The 24,145-nt window shown below is 29.6% G+C and overlaps 2 protein-coding genes across 3 annotated transcripts in view; one reads left to right on the plus strand and one right to left on the minus strand.

Annotated features, from left to right (window-relative positions):
* The window catches only part of LOC100535035 (uncharacterized), a 304,770-nt gene that overhangs the window by 43,336 nt on the left and 237,289 nt on the right, over positions 1-24,145 (minus strand). The gene's annotated exons all lie outside the window — the stretch shown is intronic.
* znf1068 (zinc finger protein 1068) lies at positions 14,259-22,693 on the plus strand. Its single transcript, NM_001111199.1, is given in 3 exon segments — positions 14,259-14,275; positions 14,588-14,737; positions 20,764-22,693. Coding segments are annotated over 2 exon segments (1,260 nt in total). The 5' UTR covers positions 14,259-14,275; positions 14,588-14,652; the 3' UTR covers positions 21,939-22,693.

Consider the following 24,145-nt stretch of genomic DNA (forward strand, 5'->3'; position numbering starts at 1 on the left):
AAATTTCATATTTTGCGATTTTTAAAAAAAAAATCATTTTTTTGTGATTTTTCAAAAAATTTTCATGTTTTGCGATTTTTAAAAAAAAATTTATATTTTGCGATTTTTCAAAAAATTTTCATATTTTGTGATTTTTCAAAAAATGTCATATTTTGTGATTTTTCAAAAAAATTTCATATTTTGTGATTTTTCAAAAAATTTTAATATTTTGCAATTTTTCAAAAAAATTTCATTTTTTGTGATTTTTCAAAAAATTTTAATTTTTTGTGATATTTCAAAAAATTTTCATATTTTGTGAGTTTTCAAAAAATTTCCATTTTTTGCGATTTTTCAAAAAAATTTTATATTTTGCGATTTTTCAAAAAATTTTCATATTTTGCGATTTTTCAAAACATTTTCATATTTTGCGATTTTCAAAAAATTTTCATTTTTTGCGATTTTTCCAAAATTGTTCATATTTTGCGATTTTTCAAAAAATTGTCATTTTTGCGATTTTTCAAAAATTGTTCATATTTTGCGATTTTTCAAAAAATTTTCATTTTTTGCGATTTTTCAAAAATTTTTCATATTTTGTGATTTTTCAAAAAATTTTAATTTTTTGCAATTTTTCAAAAAAATTTCATTTTTTGTGATTTTTCAAAAAATTTTAATTTTTTGTGATATTTCAAAAAATTTTCATATTTTGTGAGTTTTCAAAAAATTTCCATTTTTTGCGATTTTTCAAAAATTTTTTATATTTTGCGATTTTTCAAAAAATTTTCATATTTTGCGATTTTTCAAAACATTTTCATATTTTGCGATTTTCAAAAAATTTTCATTTTTTGCCATTTTTCCAAAATTGTTCATATTTTGTGATTTTTCAAAAAATTTTCATGTTTTGCGATTTTTCAAAAAATTTTCATGTTTTGCGATTTTTCAAAAAAGTTTTCATTTTTTGCGATTTTTCAAAAAATTTAAATGTTTTGCGATTTTTCAAAAAATTTTCATGTTTTGCGATTTTTCAAAAAAATGTACTTTTTTTGTGATTTTTCAAAAAATTTTCATGTTTTGCGATTTTTCAAAAAAATTATATATTTTGTGATTTTTCAAAAAAATTTCATGTTTTGCGATTTTTCAAAAAATTTTCATATTTTGCGATTTTTCAAAAAATTTTCATATTTTGCGATTTTTCAAAAAATGTTCATGTTGTGCGATTTTTCAAAAAATTTTCATATTTTGCGATTTTTCAAAAAATTTTCATGTTTTGCGATTTTTCAAAAAAATTTCATATTTTGCAATTTTTAAAAAAAATCATTTTTTGTGATTTTTTGTGATTTTTCAAAAAAAACTTCATTTTTTGTGATTTTTCAAAAAATTTTAATTTTTTGTGATTTTTCAAAAAATTTTCATATTTTGTGAGTTTTCAAAAAATTTCCATTTTTTGCGATTTTTCAAAAAAATTTTATATTTTGCGATTTTTCAAAAAATTTTCATATTTTGCGATTTTTCAAAAAATTTTCATATTTTGCGATTTTCAAAAAATTTTCATTTTTTGCGATTTTTCCAAAATTGTTCATATTTTGCGATTTTTAAAAAAAATGTCATTTTTTGCGATTTTTCAAAAATTGTTCATATTTTGCGATTTTTCAAAAATTTTCATTTTTTGTGATTTTTTGCGATTTTTCAAAAAATTTTCATGTTTTGCGATTTTTCAAAAAAATGTCATATTTTGTGATTTTTAAAAAAAAAATTATTTTTTTGTGATTTTTTTGTGATTTTTCAAAAAATTTTCATGTTTTGCGATTTTTCAAAAAATTTTCATGTTTTGCGATTTTTCAAAAAAAAATTCTTTTTTTGTGATTTTTCAAAAAAATTTCATGTTTTGCGATTTTTCAAAAAAATTATATATTTTGCGATTTTTCAAAAAAATTTCATGTTTTGCGATTTTTCAAAAAATTTTCATATTTTGCGATTTTTCAAAAAATTTTCATGTTTTGCGATTTTTCAAAAAATTTTCATGTTTTGCGATTTTTCAAAAAAAAATTCTTTTTTTGTGATTTTTCAAAAAATTTTCATGTTTTGCGATTTTTCAAAAAAATTATATATTTTGCGATTTTTCAAAAAAATTTCATGTTTTGCGATTTTTCAAAAAATTTTCATATTTTGCGATTTTTCAAAAAATTTTCATGTTTTGCGATTTTTCAAAAAAATTTCATATTTTGCAATTTTTAAAAAAAATCATTTTTTGTGATTTTTTGTGATTTTTCAAAAAAACTTCATTTTTTGTGATTTTTCAAAAAATTTTAATTTTTTGTGATTTTTCAAAAAATTTTCATATTTTGTGAGTTTTCAAAAAATTTCCATTTTTTGCGATTTTTCAAAAAATTTTTATATTTTGCGATTTTTCAAAAAAATTTCATATTTTGCGATTTTTCAAAAAATTTTCATATTTTGCGATTTTCAAAAAATTTTCATTTTTTGCGATTTTTCCAAAATTGTTCATATTTTGCGATTTTTAAAAAAATTGTCATTTTTTGCGATTTTTCAAAAATTGTTCATATTTTGCGATTTTTCAAAAATTTTCATTTTTTGTGATTTTTTGCGATTTTTCAAAAAATTTTCATGTTTTGCGATTTTTCAAAAAAATGTCATATTTTGTGATTTTTAAAAAAAAATTATTTTTTTGTGATTTTTTTGTGATTTTTCAAAAAATTTTCATGTTTTGCGATTTTTCAAAAAATTTTCATGTTTTGCGATTTTTCAAAAAAAAATTCTTTTTTTGTGATTTTTCAAAAAATTTTCATGTTTTGCGATTTTTCAAAAAAATTATATATTTTGCGATTTTTCAAAAAAATGTCATGTTTTGCGATTTTTCAAAAAATTTTCATATTTTGCGATTTTTCAAAAAATTTTCATATTTTGCGATTTTTCAAAAAAATGTTCATGTGCGATTTTTCAAAAAAATTTCATATTTTGCGATTTTTCAAAAAATTTTCATGTTTTGCGATTTTTCAAAAAAATTTCATATTTTGCAATTATTTAAAAAAAAATCATTTTTTGTGATTTTTTGTGATTTTTCAAAAAACTTCATTTTTTGTGATTTTTTGTGATTTTTCAAAAAACTTCATTTTTTGTGATTTTTCAAAAAATTTTCATTTTTTGTGATTTTTCAAAAAATTTTCATATTTTGTAATTTTTCAAAAAATTTCCATTTCTTGCGATTTTTCAAAACTTTTTTATATTTTGCGATTTTTCAAAATATTTTCATATTTTGTGATTTTTCAAAAAATTTTCATATTTTGCGTTTTCAAAAATTTTTCATTTTTTGCGATTTTTCCAAATTTGTTCATATTTTGCGATTTTTCAAAAAATTGTTCATATTTTGCGATTTTCCAAAAACTTTCATTTTTTGTGATTTTTTGCGATTTTTCCAAAAAATTTCATTTTTTGATTTTTCAAAAAATTTTCATGTTTTGCGATTTTTCAAAAATTTTTCATATTTTGCGATTTTTCAAAAAAATTTCATAATTTGCGATTTTTTCAAAAAATTTCCATTTTTTGCGATTTTTCTAAAATTTTTCATGTTTTGCGATTTTTCAAAAAAATCATTTTTTGTGATTTTTTGTGATTTTTCAAAAAAACTTCATTTTTTGTGATTTTTCAAAAAATTTTAATTTTTTGTGATTTTTCAAAAAATTTTCATATTTTGTGAGTTTTCAAAAAATTTCCATTTTTTGCGATTTTTAAAAATTTTTTTATATTTTGCGATTTTTCAAAAAAATTTCATATTTTGCGATTTTTCAAAAAATTTTCATATTTTGCGATTTTCAAAAAATTTTCATTTTTTGCGATTTTTCCAAAATTGTTCATATTTTGCGATTTTTAAAAAAATTGTCATTTTTTGCGATTTTTCAAAAATTGTTCATATTTTGCGATTTTTCAAAAATTTTCATTTTTTTGTGATTTTTTGCGATTTTTCAAAAAATTTTCATGTTTTGCGATTTTTCAAAAAAATGTCATATTTTGTGATTTTTAAAAAAAAAATTATTTTTTTGTGATTTTTTTGTGATTTTTCAAAAAATTTTCATGTTTTGCGATTTTTCAAAAAATTTTCATGTTTTGCGATTTTTCAAAAAAAAATTCTTTTTTTGTGATTTTTCAAAAAATTTTCATGTTTTGCGATTTTTCAAAAAAATTATATATTTTGCGATTTTTCAAAAAAATGTCATGTTTTGCGATTTTTCAAAAAATTTTCATATTTTGCGATTTTTCAAAAAATTTTCATATTTTGCGATTTTTCAAAAAAATGTTCATGTGCGATTTTTCAAAAAAATTTCATATTTTGCGATTTTTCAAAAAATTTTCATGTTTTGCGATTTTTCAAAAAAATTTCATATTTTGCAATTATTTAAAAAAAATCATTTTTTGTGATTTTTTGTGATTTTTCAAAAAACTTCATTTTTTGTGATTTTTTGTGATTTTTCAAAAAACTTCATTTTTTGTGATTTTTCAAAAAATTTTCATTTTTTGTGATTTTTCAAAAAATTTTCATATTTTGTAATTTTTCAAAAAATTTCCATTTCTTGCGATTTTTCAAAACTTTTTTATATTTTGCGATTTTTCAAAATATTTTCATATTTTGCGATTTTTCAAAAAATTTTCATATTTTGCGTTTTCAAAAATTTTTCATTTTTTGCGATTTTTCCAAATTTGTTCATATTTTGCGATTTTTCAAAAAATTGTTCATATTTTGCGATTTTCCAAAAACTTTCATTTTTTGTGATTTTTTGCGATTTTTCCAAAAAATTTCATTTTTTGATTTTTCAAAAAATTTTCATGTTTTGCGATTTTTCAAAAATTTTTCATATTTTGCGATTTTTCAAAAAAATTTCATAATTTGCGATTTTTTCAAAAAATTTCCATTTTTTGCGATTTTTCTAAAATTTTTCATGTTTTGCGATTTTTCAAAAAAATTTTATGTTTTGCGATTTTTTAAAAAATTTTCATGTTTTGCGATTTTTCAAAAAAATTATATATTTTGCGATTTTTCAAAAAATTTTCATGTTTCGTGATTTTTCAAAAAATTTTCATGTTTTGCGATTTTTCAAAAAAAATTTTTATTTTGCGATTTTTCAAAAAAATTTCATATTTTGCGATTTTTCAAAAAATTTCCATTTTTTGCGTTTTTCAAAAAAATTTTATATTTTGCGATTTTTTCAAAAAATTTTCATATTTTGCGATTTTTCAAAAAATTTTCATGTTTTGCGATTTTTCAACAAATTTTCATATTTTGCGATTTTTTCAAAAAAATTCATTTTTTGTGATTTTTCAAAATTTTTTCATATTTTGCGATTTTTCTAAAAAAATTTTGCGATGTTTCAAAAAAATTTCATTTTTTGTGATTTTTCAAAAAATTTTCATATTTTGCGATTTTTCAAAAAAAAATTCATTTTTTGTGATTTTTCAAAAATTTTTCATATTTTACGATTTTTCCAAAAATTTTCATTTTTTTGATTTTTAAAAAAATTTTCAGTTTTTGCGATTTTTCATAAAATTTTCTTTTTTTGTGATTTTTTGCGATTTTTCAAAAAAATTTCATTTTTTGTGATTTTTCAAAAAATTTTCATTTTTTATTTTTTGCGATTTCTCAAAAAAATTTCATTTTTTGTGATTTTTCAAAAAAATTTCATTTTTTGTGATTTTTTGCAATTTTTCAAAAAATTTTCTTTTGTGATTTTTAGTGATTTTTTAAAAACTTAATTTTTTTGTGATTTTTTGCGATTTTGTAAAAAATTTTCATTTTTTTGCGATTTTTCCAAAAAATTTCATTTTTTGATTTTTCAAAAAATTTTCATGTTTTGCGATTTTTCAAAAATTTTTCATATTTTGCGATTTTTCAAAAAAATTTCATAATTTGCGATTTTTTCAAAAAATTTCCATTTTTTGTGATTTTTCTAAAATTTTTCATGTTTTGCGATTTTTCAAAAAAATTTTATGTTTTGCGATTTTTTAAAAAATTTTCATGTTTTGCGATTTTTCAAAAAAATTATATATTTTGCGATTTTTCAAAAAATTTTCATGTTTCGTGATTTTTCAAAAAATTTTCATGTTTTGCGATTTTTCAAAAAAATTATATATTTTGCGATTTTTCAAAAAATTTTCATGTTTCGTGATTTTTCAAAAAATTTTCATGTTTTGCGATTTTTCAAAAAAAATTTTATTTTGCGATTTTTCAAAAAAATTTCATATTTTGCGATTTTTCAAAAAATTTCCATTTTTTGCGTTTTTCAAAAAAATTTTATATTTTGCGATTTTTTCAAAAAATTTTCATATTTTGCGATTTTTCAAAAAATTTTCATGTTTTGCGATTTTTCAACAAATTTTCATATTTTGCGATTTTTTCAAAAAAATTCATTTTTTGTGATTTTTCAAAATTTTTTCATATTTTGCGATTTTTCTAAAAAAATTTTGCGATGTTTCAAAAAAATTTCATTTTTTGTGATTTTTCAAAAAATTTTCATATTTTGCGATTTTTCAAAAAAAAATTCATTTTTTGTGATTTTTCAAAAATTTTTCATATTTTACGATTTTTCCAAAAATTTTCGTTTTTTTGATTTTTAAAAAAATTTTCAGTTTTTGCGATTTTTCATAAAATTTTCTTTTTTTGTGATTTTTTGCGATTTTTCAAAAAAAATTCATTTTTTGTGATTTTTCAAAAAATTTTCATTTTTTATTTTTTGCGATTTCTCAAAAAAATTTCATTTTTTGTGATTTTTCAAAAAAATTTCATTTTTTGTGATTTTTTGCAATTTTTCAAAAAATTTTCTTTTGTGATTTTTAGTGATTTTTTAAAAACTTCATTTTTTTGTGATTTTTTGCGATTTTGTAAAAAAATTTCATTTTTTTGCGATTTTTCAAAAAAAAATTCATTTTTTGCGATTTTTGAAAAAAAAATTCATTTTTTGCGATTTTTCAAAAAATTTTCTTTTTTGTGATCGATTTTTTGTTATTTTTTAAAAAAATTAAATTTTTTGTGATTATTCAAAAAAAAAATTTTTTTTGAATTTTCAAAAATTTTAATTTTTTTGAATTGTTTATTATTTTTTATTTTTTGTGATTTTTTGTGCTTTTTCAAGATTTTATCATTTTTCATGATTTTTCTTGATCTTTCAAGATTTCATTTTTTGTTATTTTTCGATGTTTTTTCATTTCTCGAGATTTTTCGTGACACTGAAGCGGTTCCAGCAGTACATTCTCAGCAAAGATATAGGCTTTATTTTATTATTTTAACTACTTTATTAAAAATATATATCATGCTGGCAACATTTCATGCAAACTACAACTTGTAACTCACAGAAACCCCCAAAGGACAGGCCTCTTCCTGCAGTGGCGGCCAGCTCCAGCTCATCGGGTTCTAGAGGTGACGGTGGATGCGCAGATGATGCGCTACTTGTGAAAAACGCTCAATGCTTTTGAAGCACAAGGTGCACAGCAAATTCATTGGTGTTCAATTTTTAAGTGTTGTGGTAATTCAGAGTGAAGTGTTAAAATTCTAGAGTTATATAAAATGTTATACACTAAAGCTCCAGCAGATCTTTATGACACACAGACATCAAGAATCAGGATATGAACCTCAACCATGGTTGCTAAAAAGAAAAAAGCTGCACATTTCATGCTGGGTGCCAGCATAGTACAAAGCTCCCAGCATGCATTGCATCATAAATAAATTATGCAGGTTTATGTTGTTACAATCTCTTTCTTTTTATTTATTTTGTGTTGTGTTTGGGAGGTAATATTTCAGTAGTTTTTTAATTGATTTTTATTTTTTTTTTGTTTGTCACCATTATTGAGATTCAAAGACTAATTGTTGATGTCTGTGTGTTTTTAAGTGCTGCCATAGATCAAACATTCACATTGTAAATCATTCTTTTAAAGTCATTAATTGTTAAAGCTTCAGTGGTTTCATTTATGTATTTTATTTATTTCACACACATAACTAATGTGACACTGAATTAGAAAACAAGCAGTAGAAGATGGCTTTGATATCATAGTTAATCTCTTCAGACTGACTCTTACATTTTCTTTTGAATTTTCATGCTACATGTAAGAATAGTGTGATTAGCACTAATAATTATAGCATCCAAATTAAAAAAAAAAAAAAAACCCATTTATAGCAAGAAGTTGAAGAGCCCTACTAAAGCAGACTCTGTCCTCCATCATGGTGACTTCAAATGAACAACAGAAATTTCATAAAGAGCTTTTGTTCACATGACAGAATTAAAGCCAAAGCTCAGTAAAAAGTGAAGCTCCATGATGAGTTGTTTATTGTGATGAGTTGTTTTAAAGATGTTGAAAATAAAAATAAATTTTATTGTGTAATTTGTTAAATTTTTTTTTTATTCATTATTATTTTATTTAAAGTTTTATTCTCAGTTGATTTCATCTTTGGTTTTGGCTACTGCTGCCAGTATTTTGATATACATTTTACATATATTTAACACAATAAGAGTTTGCTAATTAACACTCTCTGAGTGGTAATTTTTTTAACACTTTCAAAAGTGTTATTTTTACACTTTTATAGTGGTTCCCATATAAACACTGAGGGAGCGTTAATTTGAACTCTAAGGTAGTTAAATCTACAATCTAAAATTTGCAGTGTGTATAACCCCTTATTATTGTCTTTAATTGTTTATGTACCATAGCATAATCAATGAAACACAACATCAAAACACTGTGCTGATGAGATTGTCTTCTTGCTGCTTTGACACTGACTTTTGCCTATCTTGTGTTTTTTTTTTTTTGTCCTTCTTTAGCAGTTGAGGACAAAGGTGGTCTGCCGAAGAAACCACTCAGCTCCTCTGAAAGACAAGGTATATCACATAATAAATGTCACTTGTTGCAGCATGAACTACAGTTGAGGGCGCTCCTGCACAGCAAATTCATTGGTGTTAAATTTCAGGTGTTGTGGTAATTCAGAGTAAAGTGTTAAAATTCTAGAGTTAGATAAAGGTAAAATAACCCTCTCGGCGTTAGAAGCTGATTTGCCTCCTTGTCATACAGAGTAACATGTATCTACCTTTGTAGAAAACCCTTGTATTTGAGAAACTAATCAGAGTGTCTGAAATCTCGCCACACCCTTATTCACCTGGCCCTTAAATTAGTCAATTAGTTTAGTCCACTAGACAGAGGGAATGACCACAAATAAGTGAATTCAGACACCTGCTGTTGAACACCTGCTGTTAACAAGCACAATCACTGAAGGAATAAGAAATTGAAGGAAGAAATAAAACTACAGACACAGCCTCACACCAAACCAACTGAATTAAAACAGAGGATTAAACAACTCCATTAAATAATAGTATAAGCAGCTTCACTGATTACAGTTTGACTTCATTTCTGTAAGAATATTTGACAATGAACAGAGGTTTATATTTTTTCATTAAAAATATTTCATTTGACCTCACCATCATGGAGATCAGAGGCTGCTTAGTTGAGCTCTTGAAGCTTTACACTTTTATCCTAATGGTTCTCTGACTGCTATAGCTGTGTTTCTAAAACTCATCACTTATAGCAAGAAAGGTCAAGAGAAACTATACTGTTTATGCTTAGCTGTTATAGATTTAATTTCAGGTGTTTATTAAGTTGATTCATAAAGATATGCAAATATAGTTGTATTAAAGCTGCATGGGACAATACTACTGGCAGTCTGCAGCTCTTCATAGAAAATTCAACAAACAATTAGGATGCAATTAATAATTAGAGTGTTTAAACATTCAAGCTCCAGCTTGTTCATATGACACACAGGCATCAAGAATCAGGACATGAAACTCAACAGTGGTTGCTAAAAAAAAAAAGCTGCATAGTTCATACCGCAATGCATGCTGGGTGACAGCATAGTACAAAGCTCCCAGCATGCATTGCAGCATGAATAAATTATGCAGCTTTATGTTCTTACAATCTTTCTTTTCCTGTATTTTGTGTTGTTTTTGGGAGGTGATATTTCAGTAGAGTGTTTTTTTAACTTGACTTTTATTTTTTTGTTTGTCACCATTATTGAGATTCAAAGACTAATTGTTGATGTCTGTGTGTTTTTAAGTTCTGCCATAGATCAAACATTCTCATTGTAAATGTTGGGTTTTTATTTTATATTATTGGAGCTTCAGTGGTTCCATTTATGTATAATATTTATTTCTCACACAAAATTCATATGATATTGAACTACAAAACAAGCAGGCAAGGAAGGCTATGATATCATAAATAATCTCTTCAGACTGACACTTTAAGTTTCTTTAGGCTTTCCATGCTATATCTATAAATAGTGTGAATAACACTAACTATAGCAGCCAAACTAAAATACATTTATAGCAAGAAGTTGAAGAGCCTGACTAAAGTAGACTCTGTCCTCCATCATGGTGACTTTAAATAAACAGAAATTTCATTAGGAGCTTTTGTTCACATGACAGAAATCAAGTCAAAGGTCAGTAATAGGTGAAGCTCCATGATAAGTTGTTTAATGTGATGAGTTTTTTTTAAAGATGTTGATAAATATTTTATTTTTATTGTGTAATTTGTTTTATTTTTATTGATTATTATTTTATTTAGAGTTTTTTTTTCTCAGTTGATTTCATCTTTGGTTTTGGCTTGTGTTTTTCTGTCCTTCAGTGATTCTGCTTGTTAACAGTTGTTCATCAATAATTCTCAATCCTCCTTTAATTAGACACTTAATTGTCTCATTAACTTCATCACTGTCTGAGTGTTCAGCCCTCTGTAGTGAGGACACTAGTGAGGATTTTGCTCTGGAATTTAAGGCTTACGTGTGTTCGAATGAAAAATACAGACAATGGGATGTATTTTTAACAGAAATATTCTGGAAACTGAATTTACGAATCTAAAATGTTGAAAACAGCAGATTACTGGCAACCACTGCTGCCAGTATTTTGACATACATTTAACAGATATTTTACACAATAAGAGTTTGCTAATTAACACTCTGGGTGTTAAAAATTTTAACACTTTCAAAAATGTTATTTTAACACTTATAGTGGTTCCCATATAAACACTGAGGGAGTGTTAATTTTAACTCCAAGGTTGTTAAATCTACTATCTAAAATTTGCTGTGTAGAACCATTTATTTTAAGAGTGAAAGAACCATTTGGGTTATAATATTGTTTCAGTGGTTTCATTTATGTATATCATTTATTTCTCACACACAACTAATATGATATTGAATTAGAAAACAAGCAGGAAAGGAAGACTATGTTATCATTAATAATCTCTTCAGACTGACACTTTAATTTTCTTTCGGCTTTCCATGCTATATGTTTAAATAGTGTAATTAATACTATCTATAGCAGCCAAAATAAAAGACATTTATAGTAAGAAGTTGAAGAGCCTGACTAAAGCAGACTCTGTCCTCCATCATAGTGACTTCAAATGAACAACAGAAATTTCATTAAGAGCTTTTGTTCACATGACAGAAATAAAGTCACAGGTCAGTAATAGGTGAAGCTCCATGATGAGTTGTTTAATTTGATGAGTTTTTTTAAAGATGTTGAAAAATAACATTTTTTTATTGTGTAATTTGTTTTATTTTTATTGATTATTATTTTATTTAGAGTTTTTTTTCTCAGTTGATTTCATCTTTGGTTTTGGCTTGTGTTTTTCTTTCCTTCAGTGATTCTGCTTGTTAACAGTTGTTCATCAACAATTCTCAATCCTCCTTTAATTAGACACTTAATTGTCTCATTAACTTCATCACTGTCTGAGTGTTCAGCCCTCTGTAGTGAGGACACTAGTGAGGATTTTGCTCTGGAATTTAAGGCTTACATGTGTTCGAATGAAAAATACAGACTATGGGATTTGTTTTTAACAGAAATATTCTGGAAACTGAATTTACGAATCTAAAATGTTGAAAACAGCAGATTACTGGCAACCACTGCTGCCAGTATTTTGACATACATTTAACAGATATTTTACACAATAAGAGTTTGCTAATTAACACTCTGGGTGTTAAAAATTTTAACACTTTCAAAAATGTTATTTTAACACTTATAGTGGTTCCCATATAAACACTGAGGGAGTGTTAATTTTAACTCTAAGGTAGTTAAATCTACCAAATCTAAAATTTGCAGTGTGAGATCGATAAAAAATACAGACTGTTGAATGTGCTTTTAACAGAAATATTCTGTAAACTGAATTTATGAATGTGAAAAACAGCAGATTACTGGCAACCACAGCTGCTGGTATTTTTCCGTAAAATCTAAAAATGAAAAAAAAGAAAGAAAAACAGCAAAACGGTTTTTGTGTCACCATTGTGGAGGATAATAGCGTCTCTGTTCAAGTGCAAGATGAACTGAGAGTATTTGATGTTATGCTGCATCTTCTTTTGTTTAAAGGTAACTGTGTAGTTACTAATGCTGTCAAAATCTGTTTGCTACTTGCCATCACACATGAAAACATTATTGCATCTAAAGACTTTACATTTTTTTGCACTAAGCTATGATTTTGTAAAATGAACAATGTATTAGTTTATGAAATGTGGTTATTTTTTGTAAATTTATACAGTTATATAAAACTTCCATGTTTTTCACAGAAAGATTCTGGCAGCCACAGCTGCTGGTATTTTTTCGGAAATTTAACAGATATTTTACACAATAAGAGTTTGCTAATTAACACTCTCTTGGTGTTGACAATGTTAACACTTTCAAAAGTGTTATTTTTAACACTTATAGTGATTCCCATATAAACTCTGAGGGAGTGTTAATTTTAACTCCAAGGTAGTTAAATCTACTATCTAAAATTTGCTGTGTAGAACCATTTATTTTAAGAGTGAAAGAACCATTTGGGGTTCTATTTAATGAACCCTTAAAATGGTTCTATTTAGAACCTTTTTGGGGTTCCATATATGAAGCGCTTGATAGAACCATTTTTGGTTCTATATAGAACCGTTTCTTTTAAGAGTGTATGGTGATGTATTATCAATCATTAAAATAAAAAAATTCTGAACTTCACATTGAGGTTTTATTTGCGTTAAGTTCAGTCAATATATTGACATGAGCTAATATTAGCAATGTTTTAGTCATTTATTTATTACTGAACTTGTTCTTTATTTGAGTTTAGAGTCCTTTATTTCTCTTAAAGCATCTGCAGCTCATTACTGCTTTCTGTAAGACTGTCAACACACTCTTAATAGATCAATTATTTCTTCACAAACTTGTCTATAGATTTTAACTAGTAAAATGTAATTTGTTTCTGTGCCAATTTTTTTTCTTTCCCTCGTTTTTTAGTTGAACAGAACATGTGTGAGCAGCTCAGCTTTCTCGAAAGCCTCTTATTCACCTGGTATGTATTAAAGATGTTTTAATACATTAAAGATATTAAAGATACATTTTTAAAAAGCAGTGCAATGTGGCAGTAGGCTGTATATCAGCACTGATGGGAGGCGTGTGTTACAGTGTATACTTAGCACTCGAGAACGATTGTCCCTCTACCTGTTGTTTAATCCCCTGAGAACTTTGCTCATCTTCAGAACGCAAATGAAGACACTTTAGATGAAATCAGAGAGCTCCCTCATCTCTCATAGACAGCAAGAGTCCCGAGATGCTCAAAGTCCAGAAAAGGAACCAAAAACATTTTCAAAACATGTGACGTGACTTTAGTGGTTCAACTGTAATCATTTTGTGTGCAAGAAAATGTTGAAAAAAGCAGTCATGTCCAAAATAGCATAGTGGCTGTTTTTGGCCCTGTATTCTCTTCATTTGCATTCAGCAGAAAAAAACTCAAACAGTTTTGGAACAAGTAGAGGATGAGTAAATGACAGAATTGTGATTTTTATGTGAACTACCCCTTTAATGCTTCTGTAAGTAAAGGTAAATTTAATATTATCACTGAAGATATTGCTAAAGAATGGCAGGAAACGTGGAACACAGATAAAAAGAGACGACAATTCATATAAAACTATAAGAAACCCTAAATAGGCCTATGAAGATGTAGATATAAAAAAGAGGTCCCAATTATGAGGATGAGATTTGGACTCGGATATTAATGAAGTAATTTGTTGTAGACATACAAGTCATCATAAAGTGGATTTAAAAAGTTTCTAAAAGTGTTTAGATTAAAGGTTTGTGAGAGCGAGAGAGAAGATATAGTGTTAAGTAAAAAAATGAGAAGAAATCAACAAGTCATGACTGCAACAGTAAATTGCAAAAAAAGCTTAACAAAAAAGACTTTTATTTTGGCGCAGCGTGTGACGTCATCAGGCGGCGCCACTTCAGCGCTGTGATTCAACTGGAGAAAGGTTTGCTTTAAAACGTTTACAGATATAAACTGATTTAAAGTTAAAGTTCTAAAGTTATAGGCTTTTTATAAGATGCAAAATTATGTTCCTGAAATATTATTTTAACCCTTTATACAACATAGTGCAATTTTATTCTCAGTAACCGAGGGCTATTGTTTGAATAAAGTAACAGGAAAGTGTGTAATAAGTGTTGTAATGAAACGTTTTATCTGATTTCTTTTTATTTATTACTCTCATATAAAGAACCTGTAGAAGCAAGTGTTGAAGATAAGTAAGTTTGTTTCTGTTCATTGTTTTATTCATTTTAAACAGGATAAAGTGTCCAAACACAGAGAAAAACTCCTGCTGAAACGACTGATCTCCACACTGTTATAAAGATGGCGTTTATTAAAGAGGAGAGTGAAGATGTGAAGATTGAGGAAACATTCACAGTCAAACAGGAAGATCTGCAGGAACAAACAGGTTAGTTTTCATTCTCAAAGACCAACTCAGTTATTTAATCCTTATTCAGATATATTTTAATAATGAGAATACTAAATATAATCCATCTTGCAGTCCTGAGTGTGCTGTCTAGTTCTCCTAAATGCACATAAGCACTCATTGAAAGACAGGAATGAGTTTCTTTCGTCACTTGTTCTCATTCATTTTGTCATTACCTTCTTAAGGTTATTGCGTTTTTTTGTTCTCCCACTGTTGTAAAGAGTTCTTGAGCACTGGTGCTATATAAAATATATAAAAACAATAATTTTTTAAAAAGTTTAACTGAGCTGACAATATTTGACCTGCAGTATTCTCATAGAAGATATCTGCTATTACAGTGATGGTGTTGACTTAGTACTTTCCATTTGCATATGTCAAGTTCATCACAATTCCCTTTTTTCATCAACTTCTTTATGGGTTTAAACTTGTTTCTAGTAGTTGTTACTAGTTCTCACAGATATTATCTAGAACTACACCATTATTATAATAAGTAATACCAGGGCTATTGTGTTTAAACAGGGTTTCCGCAAGTCATAAAATGTCTTAAATTCCAAAATAAAAATTTTAGTCCTAAAAAGTCTTAAATTTACTGAAATATTGTGTTGTAGGTCTTAAATCTTTTTTAAACAAGTCTTCATTTTCCTTTTTACATGTTTTGTTACCCAGTCTGGCCAAAACCCATACAATCACCAACAATCCATCTCAATAAAACTTTAACCTTTTATTCAAAAAGGTCATTTTAACTCTATTTATAATAATGGTTTAATTATTTTCCTTACAATAACATTTGTTTAAACATGCTCCATGTATTTATTGCTGAGGATATCAACCTCAACAGATTGTTGTGCATAGATTTAGTTTTTTATAGTTTTTAAAACTTTTAAAACATTTGTTCATTTATTATTATTATTTTTTCAAAGTTCATGTTGAAAAAAGTGTATGGATACAATTAATGCTTCCTTGTTTTTACACAATATTTAAAATATTTTGCTAAGAAATATCTGAAATATTTTCATTTATTATTATTCATTTATTATTGTATCATTAATTGTGTTAAATTATAACATCTTTTTGATAGGGCAAATAAAAATCTTTAAAATTTTGGGTCTTTTTCATCTGGGCCATTTGAAAAATTCCTTAGCCTTTAGCCCTTTATGTGTCTACAATTTCATTCATAATGGTCTTAAAAAGTCCTAAATTTAACTTGGTGAAACCTGTAGGAACCCTGGTTTAAAGTATTTCAGAAAACGTGGATTTCCCCAATATTAAATATGCTGAAAGAAATGGACACTAAAATAATTACTTACTATAAAACATTGTACAGTATTCTAAACTATATGTTGTTGTTGTGGGACGACGTGAGACAAAACTAACAAAATATAGTGGAACAATAACGTTTAGCATTGCACTGACTACAACTGGCCAACAAACTATCTATAAAAGACTTTTGCTGCTTAAGAAATGGATTACAGCATGCTGATGATATGCAAACATTTGAGTGTGAAGTTTGTCAGTATTGACCATATTCTTTACGTACCAGCAGGCGGCGCCATTGGAATCTTTTTGCTTGAGACTTTTTAAAGAATTATGTTATGCTGCTTAGGGATGGGACAATAACCACTTTCAAGGTATACCACAGTGTGGAAAAGTAAAGGTTTTAAAACCGCCAAAATGCTCTGCTGTACCGTACCTACGGTACATGTAAGTTGTTTTTTTTATTATTATTGTTTTGTTTTAAGGTTTTCAGGACAAAAGTATCTCCAGCAGAAAAGATATCCAAAGATGCTGTTTTAAATTGTAAAGAAATCTGTGTTTTTGAAACAAATGAAGACAGCAGAAGTCAATGGATTAGAACTATTTAGCCTGACATGTTTAGTGCTTCAACATACTTTAAAAATTTCTCAAATGAAAATATATTGTGTTCTAAGGGAAGAAAGTATTTGTTTTTTACATTTAAAAGAATATATTTTAGAGCAGTAATCACAGTACCGTGAAATTGTGATATTTTTCATTCAAGGTTATCATACTGTCAGAATCTTATACTGGTCCATGCCTAATGCTGCTTGTTGTAGCAAAGTCATATTTTCTAATTTTTCTTTCTATGTATAGTCATGAACACACCTGTTTGTTAAGCAAGTAGCCGTTTATTACTCATGGTCAGTTCTCCAAAAGACAATAGGCAACTTTCATTTCTCAGTAGGCAACTGAAGTACTAAAACAATAGCATTTGACATCAGGTCGCTACCATAACATGATTGTCAATCAGGCACGTGCACACATAGGGCTCAACCTGTGCAGTGCACATGCCCTTTTTAGTCTTGGATAGAAAGTGCCCTTCCAAAATGATCAAAAGTGCCCCCGCGACGCACCCTCCGTCCCGCCCTTTAGTAGGCGCACGACAACACTGATCTTGAGTACGCGTGCGACAACAACACCCCCCCCCCCCCCCAAACCCCCCCTCCCGCTCTTCCAAAAATTTATCCTGCACATGCCCTTTGGACAGTCTCTGCACGGGCCTGTTGTCAATTGTCGCTGTTTGTCATTGTACTCTGGTTACCTAGAGAGCTCATGCTGATTATTTTTAGGGCTTTTCACACTTCAAATTTTTAACCCTAGGTCATTCTAACACTTGATAAACAAAATCCTGGGTTATCTGTAAATACGTTTCATACTGCTCATGCTATACCTGCGGTTAACAAATAATCCACAAATAAACAAACAGTTCACATTTGCAAACCTCAGGTTAACATTATTATTTATAAATTTGCGTTGTCACTGTCCCTGATTGGACAAACAGCAGGTCACCTTTTTAGATGGCATTTCTGCATCTTGACGGGTATATAAAATGTCACCACGTAGGTCTTCAGCTAAGCCTCAGGACATGCACAAAGGCAAGAAAACAAAGTACAAATGAATGAAAACAAGTTGCAAAGTATGCCATCTTGCCATCTCCTTATCTCTCTAGTTTATAGCAAACGAGGCATTAAATATTTGCATAAGTTATATTCAATAATGCAAACTCACAAATATGAGTGTGAATTATACGTACTTGCTATGAACATGCAGGATTTGTGTCAATCGGGTTTTTCAAGCAGGTTCAAATTTTTTTTAATTTAGTGGAGGACACACATGAGGAAACACAACATGAGTACTCTAGAGCAAGTGCATTTGATCAATTGCATTTAAAGGGTACATAGGTTAGCCCTTTTTTCAGATTTAATATGAGTCTTTTGTGTCTCCAGAAAGTTTTTAGCTCAACTTGTTGGCGTTTCTGTGTGGGGTTTGCATGTATCAATTTTTTTATTGTGATGGGGTGGTAAGGGAGGTGATGGCATGGTTCTGCATCCTATTTGAATGTGAAGATGTATAAAAATCAAAGAGGGGTGAGTCAGTGGCACAGTAGGTAGTGCTGTCGCCTCACAGCAAGAAGGTCGCTGGTTTGAGCCATGGCTGGGTCAGTTGGCATTTCTGTGTGGAGTTTGCATGTTCTCCCTGTGTTCGTGTGGGTTTCCTCTGCATGCTCCGGTTTCCCCCACAGTCCAAAGACATGCGGCACAGGTGAATTGGGTAGGCTAAATTGTCCATAGTGTATGTGTGTGTGTGGCTGTTTCCCAGGGATTGGTTGCGGCTGGAAGGGCATCCGCTGCATAAAAAACTTGCTGGATAGGTTGGCGGTTCATTCCACTGTGACGACCTCAGATTAATAAAGGGACTAAGCCGACAAGAAAATGAATGAATGAATGAATGAATACCTGTTATAAGATTTTATTTTATACATTTTTGCACCAGGTGGCTGTGTTGTTGTACTGCACCTTTAAGGCTAGTCCTCCCCGCCCACTGTTTCTAGGTGCTTTTAATCTCCTCCCTCGGCTGCATCAGACAAGACAGACATAAAGCACATCTCATATAGCGTTTATGAGAAATGCTACTGTAAGAACTTTACCAATGAGTATTTGTTGCATTTGTTGTGTTGAGTCAACTTAACGATGAGTCACACACAATGTCGTTACAAAGTTGACGCGCACACACACAGACAGCGCGTGCATTTAGCTTTGCACTCATTTTTCACGCATATATGACAGGATACAGGTTAATCTCCACTGTTGTATGGATATCTGTTATGTTAATGTACAAAATAAACCTGATTTAACGTCCACAAACCGGGATTAAAGCGTCTTCTTTTATAATTGTTCTGACATGCTGCTGTGCTGATAAAGTAAATCTGAAGTAAATCTCTGTAATTCATTACACACGTGCTGTTATTTAAACATTTTAAACATGTCAAACTCACTCTTGATCACATTTGATGATGATTGATGATCCTAACAAACTGAACAGACCCTTTTTTCCTGGTTGCTTTGCACTCCTCCTTTTTTGTTGAAATGATTATACACGTAACTACCGGGACATGTTAATACGCAGCTGTCAATCAATTCAGTGGGCAAGGGGACAGCACTCCTACGTCAGTTTGCGGTCAGTCTAAAAACCGCTCCAATTGGTCCATCATTTTTATGTTGTTAAACTGAAAAAAAAGCACTGGGTGTGTTTATATCACCCCAATATGATGGTCTAAACATTATATCTACACACATATCTGTTTAAACATCTTGAAAAGCAGATTTTTCACCATAGGTGCCCTTTTAGGGCAGGGAGGGATGCTTTGGAGAGGGGTGTGTGACCTATTTGAGGACCAGGGGGAGACGTGCAATTTCCGGAAGATTATTATTCGTGTGTGGGCATCCGGGAGTCCTTATGCATATGCAGGAGACTGCATATTCTGAAAGACTTAGGATGTATGAAATCATCTCTAGTAGTTCCAAAGACCTTGGTTGGATCAGCTGTGTTTGATTAGGGTTAAAGCAAAACTGTGCAGAGCTGCAGCCCTCCAGGAATGGAGTTTGAGATCTATGCTTAAAAGGGATAGTTCACCCAGAAATTAAAATTTCCTCACCATTTACTAATTTTTCTTACAATCGCGACAGTCCATCATTTCATTTACACATAGTCTAATAACCATCAGTGATTCTGCCATTCTCAACCCTTGGATGCACACAAAGATTGGGATAATATTATCTTTGCATATATAACGCACACATACATACATTCACTTGTTGATATTCCCAATATACACACACAGACACCAAATAGGTTACACATAGATATTTATTGAACTTATGCAGTCCAGGTTACTGGAAGCAACGGGCAGCTCCTGTAGCTGGTTAGAAAGTTTGATAACGCTAAACTTCCGCACTTTGCATGCACGATCACTCCGATAACTGGACTGTCTTAACGTTGCCTGTTTTGGGGGAGAGCTGGGAATACAAAACCAGAGTAATAGGAAAATACATGAACTGACAGATGTATTGATCAATATGATGTATTATTATCGTTCAATACACCTGTTATGATACTGGAGATTATCTAAATGTTATGTATGTGATCATCTATAAAAGTGCAATATTTTAATACTCACCCAAGGAAATTTAGTGGAGTCTTTTAGCTAGTCTTTTGCAGCGGGAGGCAAATAGTGCTAGTGTGCTGTACCTTTTTGTGGAAGGTTTAACAGCAAAGAGTGATAATTTCTGCATGTATATATTTAGTTTCTTGTTTTTTTTTGTTTCTTTATTTTACTGATATCTTTTTTTTTTTTTACAGATATCACTTGTACATATTTATGGTCATTTATGGATTGACTGTAAAGAGGAATGGACACTGTAAATAAATTACATTTTGCACATAAGTGCTCTGCCATATTCTTTGGAACCTGTATTCCATTATGCCTCGCCACACTCTCCCTTGTGTGGTTTTAAACCTATAAAGAAGATATTTAAAATAAATAATAAAAAAATTTAAAAAACGCTGGCTTTCTTTACTTTCCTGAAGAAAGGAAATGTTTAAAACCACATGACCGAGAGTAAATGATAAGGTCTTTTTAATTTTTGGGTAAAACATCCATTTCATGCTTGTTGATTTGTGCCATTATACTAACGTTCACTTTTTTTTTTAAGATCTGATGGTGCTGAAAGAAGAGACTCATCAACAGAATAAGATGGAAGAGAAACAGTTTGAGAAACACCAAGAAACAACAACTGATGAAAAACCCACACTGACTAAAAAGACTTCATCACGACGAAGACCTCGGAAATCCGAATCTGCGTGTAATTTAACTTGTCGTCAGTGTGGAAACCGTTTCAGGCGAAAACACAACCTTCAAATCCACATGAGAATTCACACTGGAGAGAAGCCCTACACATGCCAACAGTGTGGACAATGCTTCTGTACTAGTGGAAACTTGGTAGTGCACATGAGACTTCACACTGGGGAGAAGCCTTACTCTTGCCCTCAGTGTGGAAAGAGTTTTAAGCATAATGGCAACCTTAAAGTCCACATGAGAACTCACACTGGAGAGAGGCCCTACACATGCCAACAGTGTGGACAATGCTTCTATACTACAGGAAACTTGGCAGCGCACATGAGAATTCACACTGGAGAGAGGCCGTACACATGCCAACAGTGTGGAAAAAGCTTCTATCAATCAGCAAACTTGGCAGCGCACATGAGAATTCACACTGGAGAGAGGCCGTACACATGCCAACAGTGTGGAAAAAGCTTCTATCAATCAGCAAACTTGGTAGTGCACATGAGAATTCACACTGGGGAGAGGCCTTACTCTTGCCCTCAGTGTGGAAAGAGTTTTAAGCAGAATAGCAACCTTGAAGCCCACATAAGAACTCACAATGGAGGCAGAAGTTTTACTTGCCCACAGTGTGGGAAAAGTTTTGCTCAAAAGCAAGACCTTGACCTCCACATGAGGATTCACACTGGAGAGAAACCTTACACATGCACAGAGTGTGGTAAAAGTTTCAGATGTAAAAGTGCACTCAATAACCACATGATAAGTCACACTGGAGAGAAGCCATTTACATGTGCTCAGTGTGGAAAGAGCTTCACAACCAAAACTAGCCTCAAGAACCACATGAATGGTCACACTGGAACCATAGTGTTCACATGTGATCAATGTGGAAAGAGTCTCACACGCAAAGACACAATTAGGAACCACATGAAGACTCACTCAGGAGAGGATGGTTTTAGATGCAGTGAGTGTGGAAAGGGCTTTAAATATAAAAAAAGCCTCAACACTCACATAAAGCTTCACAATGGAGATCAGAGTCCTCAAAATTGAGCCTTTGTCCAGCGGAGCTTAGGGCTGTCCCCCAGGACAGCATGCCAAACAAGTGCGAACTCTTGAATACATGTCAAGTTATTGGAAATAAAACCCTTTGAACACCTGAAGATTTAAACTCAATAACTAAAGAGGTGAAGACTTTTTTTTGTAGTGTAGATCATGGGTCACAGCGCAGTACCAGGTTGTTAGAGTTTCAACTTTATAATGAACCAATAACCATATTTTTGCACATTGCACACATCCATCAATTGGTTGGCACTGAAAAGAAAATTAGAAAGATTAAGGATGAGAAACTGTCCTACACCCTTAGACTGTTTTTTTGATCATTCACATTGTTTGATTGTCACTCGTGTGAACAAACACCGATTTGCCTCCAGTTTTGGGCTTTTGTCTGCAGTTTCACAAAACTTGTTGGCAAATGAAAGTCCACCTAAACTCGGCCGGTGTGAACTCGCCATGAGGCAATGACAGTGAGCGACTGATGCAGACTCCCTAAAACCCTGTTCAGACTACACAATGCCATTTGCCATTTACCACAGATCAGATTTGTGTCAGATTATGAGATTTTGACTTGATGTGTTGTGGTAAGAAATGAAGACTTTGGTTTCAAAACAATACACTTTAATTTTGATTGACTGATTTGAGAAAAGAAACAAGTTTTCTTCATGAAGACAATTAAACTTTCTGTAGACAACAAGATACGTTAGTGTGAAAACTCCCACATTACTACAAATAAATCTGTGTATGGGAAACCCAGTGTTGCTATTGTGAATGAGAACATGAGTGATTTGTTAGCTTACATGCTAATTCCAGTACTCAACAGACTACTGAAGCACTTCAGCTATCTATAAATTCAATTATTATTTATATGCAAAACATATTGTACTGCTCATGTGGGCTGATTATATTGTGGACTGTCTGTAAGTGGTGTGTGTGTATGTAGACAGCATAATATGAGTCTATTAATCTTAAAGTCACACATTAAAAGAAACTCTAACCCACCAACATTTTAAAAACAAATAAATAAATAAATTGGGATTATAGACTAGATCTAACTTTTTTTTTCAATAAATGTTCAAAATAAATGTACAAAACAGTAGGCCTTACATGCATAAACAAGCATGAAGTAATACAATTACAACAATAGGCAGACACAAATATAGAAAAAAAGCAGCATATGAAAATGAAAATTGTATTTAACGTTAAAAATAAATAAAAAATATATAAATATACAATATAAAGCTTTAAAGGGTTGAGAAGGCCCTATAGGGGACAGAATTTGCTGACAAAAAAAAGCTACTTTAGTGGCTTTATTATTTGACAAAGTACTAAGTGATAAAACCATAATAGCAAGTTCATTAATAACAGGTAAAATGTTTGGGTAAAATGTGTATCTTCCCCTTTTTTTCATAAAAACCTGCATTTATGAATGAAGAATTTTACAAAGCATAAAAGGTTATTATACACTTTTTTTTAGTTACACCAAATTTAACTAGTTATTAGCAAAAAGGGTTTACATGGATATTGACATGAGACATTCTGTCATGTACATGAGCCCAAATAACTCTTGAGTATTTGCAATTGTAGAAAATATGCTCAGTGATTTCAATATCACTTTCACAAAATTGATAAGATTTATCATCAGTATTACATTTTAATTTCAGGAATTCTTTTGATGGATACACATTAATCATTCTAAACTGAAGCTCTTTAATTTAGGGAAGAATTGGATAAGAAATGTAACTCTTTTTTTTCCCGAATTCCTGTGAATTAAAATCTTTCAAAATGAAATAAGGTCTGAGCTGATTAGGATGAAGCCTTTGAATAAGAATATTCCTTATAAAATTATTACATTTTGTGTCTCCAAAACAGAGATGAAAGAGAAAACAGTACAGAATAGTATGAAAGAATATCTCTGATCAATACTATGATGTTTTTAGGAATAGCATTAATAATTGTGTAAAATTATTTAGGGTGACAAGCGAAACCATGTTTTAAGCAGAAGTTATTGTAATTAAGAATGTCACAGTGGCTATTCATCATATCCAGTAAAGATAAAAAATATAATTTTTAACCAATTTTTCCTTAAACAAAGACTTATTTTGATGTAAAATAAAACAATTGTTCCATAAACAAGTCTTATGAGAACTGAAATTGTGGGAAAAGGTTTGCTTTCAGCATAATGGGACACAAAGTTTAGACGG

The sequence above is a fragment of the Danio rerio genome, chromosome 4 (genome assembly GCF_052040795.2).
Source record: "Danio rerio strain M-AB ecotype USA chromosome 4, GRCz13ab, whole genome shotgun sequence".
Classification (NCBI taxonomy): domain Eukaryota; kingdom Metazoa; phylum Chordata; class Actinopteri; order Cypriniformes; family Danionidae; genus Danio; species Danio rerio.